The sequence below is a fragment of the Lactuca saligna genome, chromosome 8 (genome assembly GCF_052625555.1).
Source record: "Lactuca saligna cultivar CGN05327 chromosome 8, ASM5262555v1, whole genome shotgun sequence".
NCBI classification, from domain to species: domain Eukaryota; kingdom Viridiplantae; phylum Streptophyta; class Magnoliopsida; order Asterales; family Asteraceae; genus Lactuca; species Lactuca saligna.
Genome location: NC_136424.1, coordinates 14257665 through 14260137, shown reverse-complemented (window position 1 = coordinate 14260137; position 2473 = coordinate 14257665). Strand labels below are relative to the sequence as shown.

General features: G+C 35.4%; 1 protein-coding gene across 1 annotated transcript; it reads right to left on the bottom strand.

Annotated features, from left to right (window-relative positions):
• Nucleotides 1-293: 293 nt before the first annotated feature.
• On the bottom strand, nucleotides 294-2168 carry LOC145012009 (7-deoxyloganetic acid glucosyltransferase-like). The gene is made up of 2 exons (XM_078970766.1): nucleotides 1548-2168; nucleotides 294-1458 (listed from the first exon to the last, which is right to left on the bottom strand). The coding sequence occupies exons 1-2, from the start codon at nucleotides 2083-2085 to the stop codon at nucleotides 524-526; spliced, it is 1473 nt and encodes a 490-aa protein (XP_078826892.1). The 5' UTR covers nucleotides 2086-2168; the 3' UTR covers nucleotides 294-523.
• Between the last annotated feature and the right edge of the window lie 305 nt (nucleotides 2169-2473).

Sequence of the window (2473 nt, the reverse complement as noted above, 5' to 3'; positions counted from 1 at the left end):
TTTTCAAAACATATTTCCAAAATAAATTGTACCAATAAATGGTTCATTTTAAAAAAAAAAAAATAATTGTATTAACATATATAAACAGAATAAATTAAAAACTAAAACATGTTACCGTAAAAAAAATGTAACATAGATAGAAAAAAAAAAAGTCATATTTGTTACTATTTCTTTATAAACTATTATTTAAATAATAATAAGATTAGTAAAAATTATTAATTAGAAATAATTAATAATAATTGAAAAATAAAATTAATAAAATAATTATATTGTAATAAGATAATAAACAAAAATTAGCCAAATGATGAGATAATAAAAGTTAGCGAAAATCATTAGGTAACATACATAAAGTGGATGAAAGTGTATAATAACCTATATATTAAAGTAAATTAGACTAGAATCGACTGTGAAGATCAACATTAAATCCTAGCTAACAAATAACACTTGCTAGTAGGGTTATTATTATGTATCCCTAGCTAGGCTAACTATCAAATAACCTTACATATTGGTTCACACACACAATTCATATGGTCAAGCTCATGAGTCTTATATCATCGATCAAACGGGCCAAACTTATGGATGACGACCCCCTATCGCTTATCGATTCTTTTGCAAGATTTGCCCAATAACCGGTGACTTGTGTATATATATCGCGTTTTCCGTCCATAATATCCCTTACCGCCTTTTCAACAATCAAACGATCACAAGTATCTTTCATGTCAATTCCAAGCTTCCATACCTCTCCCACAAATCGACTATTTGGCTGTTGGTCTACATAGAACGGCCAACAGATCATCGGAACACCCTGAACTATACTCTCCATAGTGGAGTTCCACCCACTATGTGTCAAAAACCCACCAACAGCACAATGGGCGAGGACATCTTCTTGTGGTGCCCAATCTACAATACACCCCATTTCTTTCGTAACCTCCAGTAGCTGACTTTCAACTTCAGACTCGTCGTATCCACCTGTGATTGACCCTGGACGCCTCACCCATAAAAAGGGTTTCCGACTATTAACCAAACCATGCCATATTTCGAGCATTTGGTCAACAGTCATGGTTGAAAGACTCCCGATACTTATGTAAACAACGGTTTTTGGAGGGTGTTTGTCGAGCCATGAGAGGCAAGTTCTATCTTCCTTCCAAACACTGTTTGATAAAGTGGTTTCTGAGGATTCCGATGGCGTGAGTTGAGCTTTATGGAGAGCGTGTAATGGGCCTATGGTGTATATATTTGGACAAAGCTTTCGTATGTATGGAAGTACAAGAGAATCCAAGTCATCGAATGTATTGAGTATGAGACCTTGAGCTCGAGGAAGGGTTTGAGCTTCTTTTAATGTTCGTTGAATTTCAGGGTCCGATATGTCATTGATACGACAAAAAGCAGCAAGATCCCGTTTTCGGAGAATATGTTCCATTCCGGGGACATCTTTTACCAGTTCATCTAAATCGTTCTCTGATGAAAAACAAGAAAATGAATAATTAAAAACGTTATTCTACATTTATATTACGTCTTTACTTTCAGTTCAAACAAAAGTACGATACCTTTAACCGGAACATGGCCAGCTTCAATAAGAGCAGCAAGATTGAAATGAGAAGTCCACAAGCAGCATGGACTAAGGGTTGCAAAGAAAAACAGAGGAATCGACGTCTCTACCGCTACTTCCACAGCAAAACTATACACCTCATCGGGTATCATCATCGTCACTGGATGCTCCGATCTCCGACTCAGGCTACCGGAAATCATCATCTCCCGGAAAAGTGGTTTGGTCACAGCATCTATAGCTGCCATAACTTCTTCAAACCGGTCTCCGGTGACAGGGTTTTCATCCTCGAGTCCATCAGGGATTGTCTCAAATTTGAAGTTTGGGTAGCGGTTGAATCGGGATAAGACATGGCTGTGGCGGAGGAGTGGGCGATGAATGTGATCGGTGTTGAGAAAGGTGACATGGATGCCGGAAAGACAAAGGAGTTCGGCTAACTTGAGAGCGCAGTTAACAGGGCCTTGGAATGGTATGGGAAAGATTAGTACATGAGGTTGAAGAACATTTCTAGTGTGGATTTCTTGATGATTTTGGTCCATTTTCGAATTGATCTGGATCTTTTTTTTATCTAGAATGATAGGGAAGCGATTAATCACTATGAAACAAGTGGTATAAATTGAATGTGAGTCAACAAGATAGTACATTTTAAGGAAAAAACTGCAAAATCCATGTGTTTTCTTATTTTATATTATGTGATTATGATCCAAATCTTTGAAAAAGTTATAGATTTTGTTTTTTTCTACGAGTTTTATTGTGGTTTTGATCCTTCTTCCGTTAACCAAGTTGTTAACTTTTTTAAAATGATAATTTTACCGAGGACAATTTCTGTAACCAAACTATAAAAACCAATTTTATATATCTTCTTTTTATTTTTATTGAATTATTATATATTAATAAACTTTATTTTTAATATATTACTATTTATAT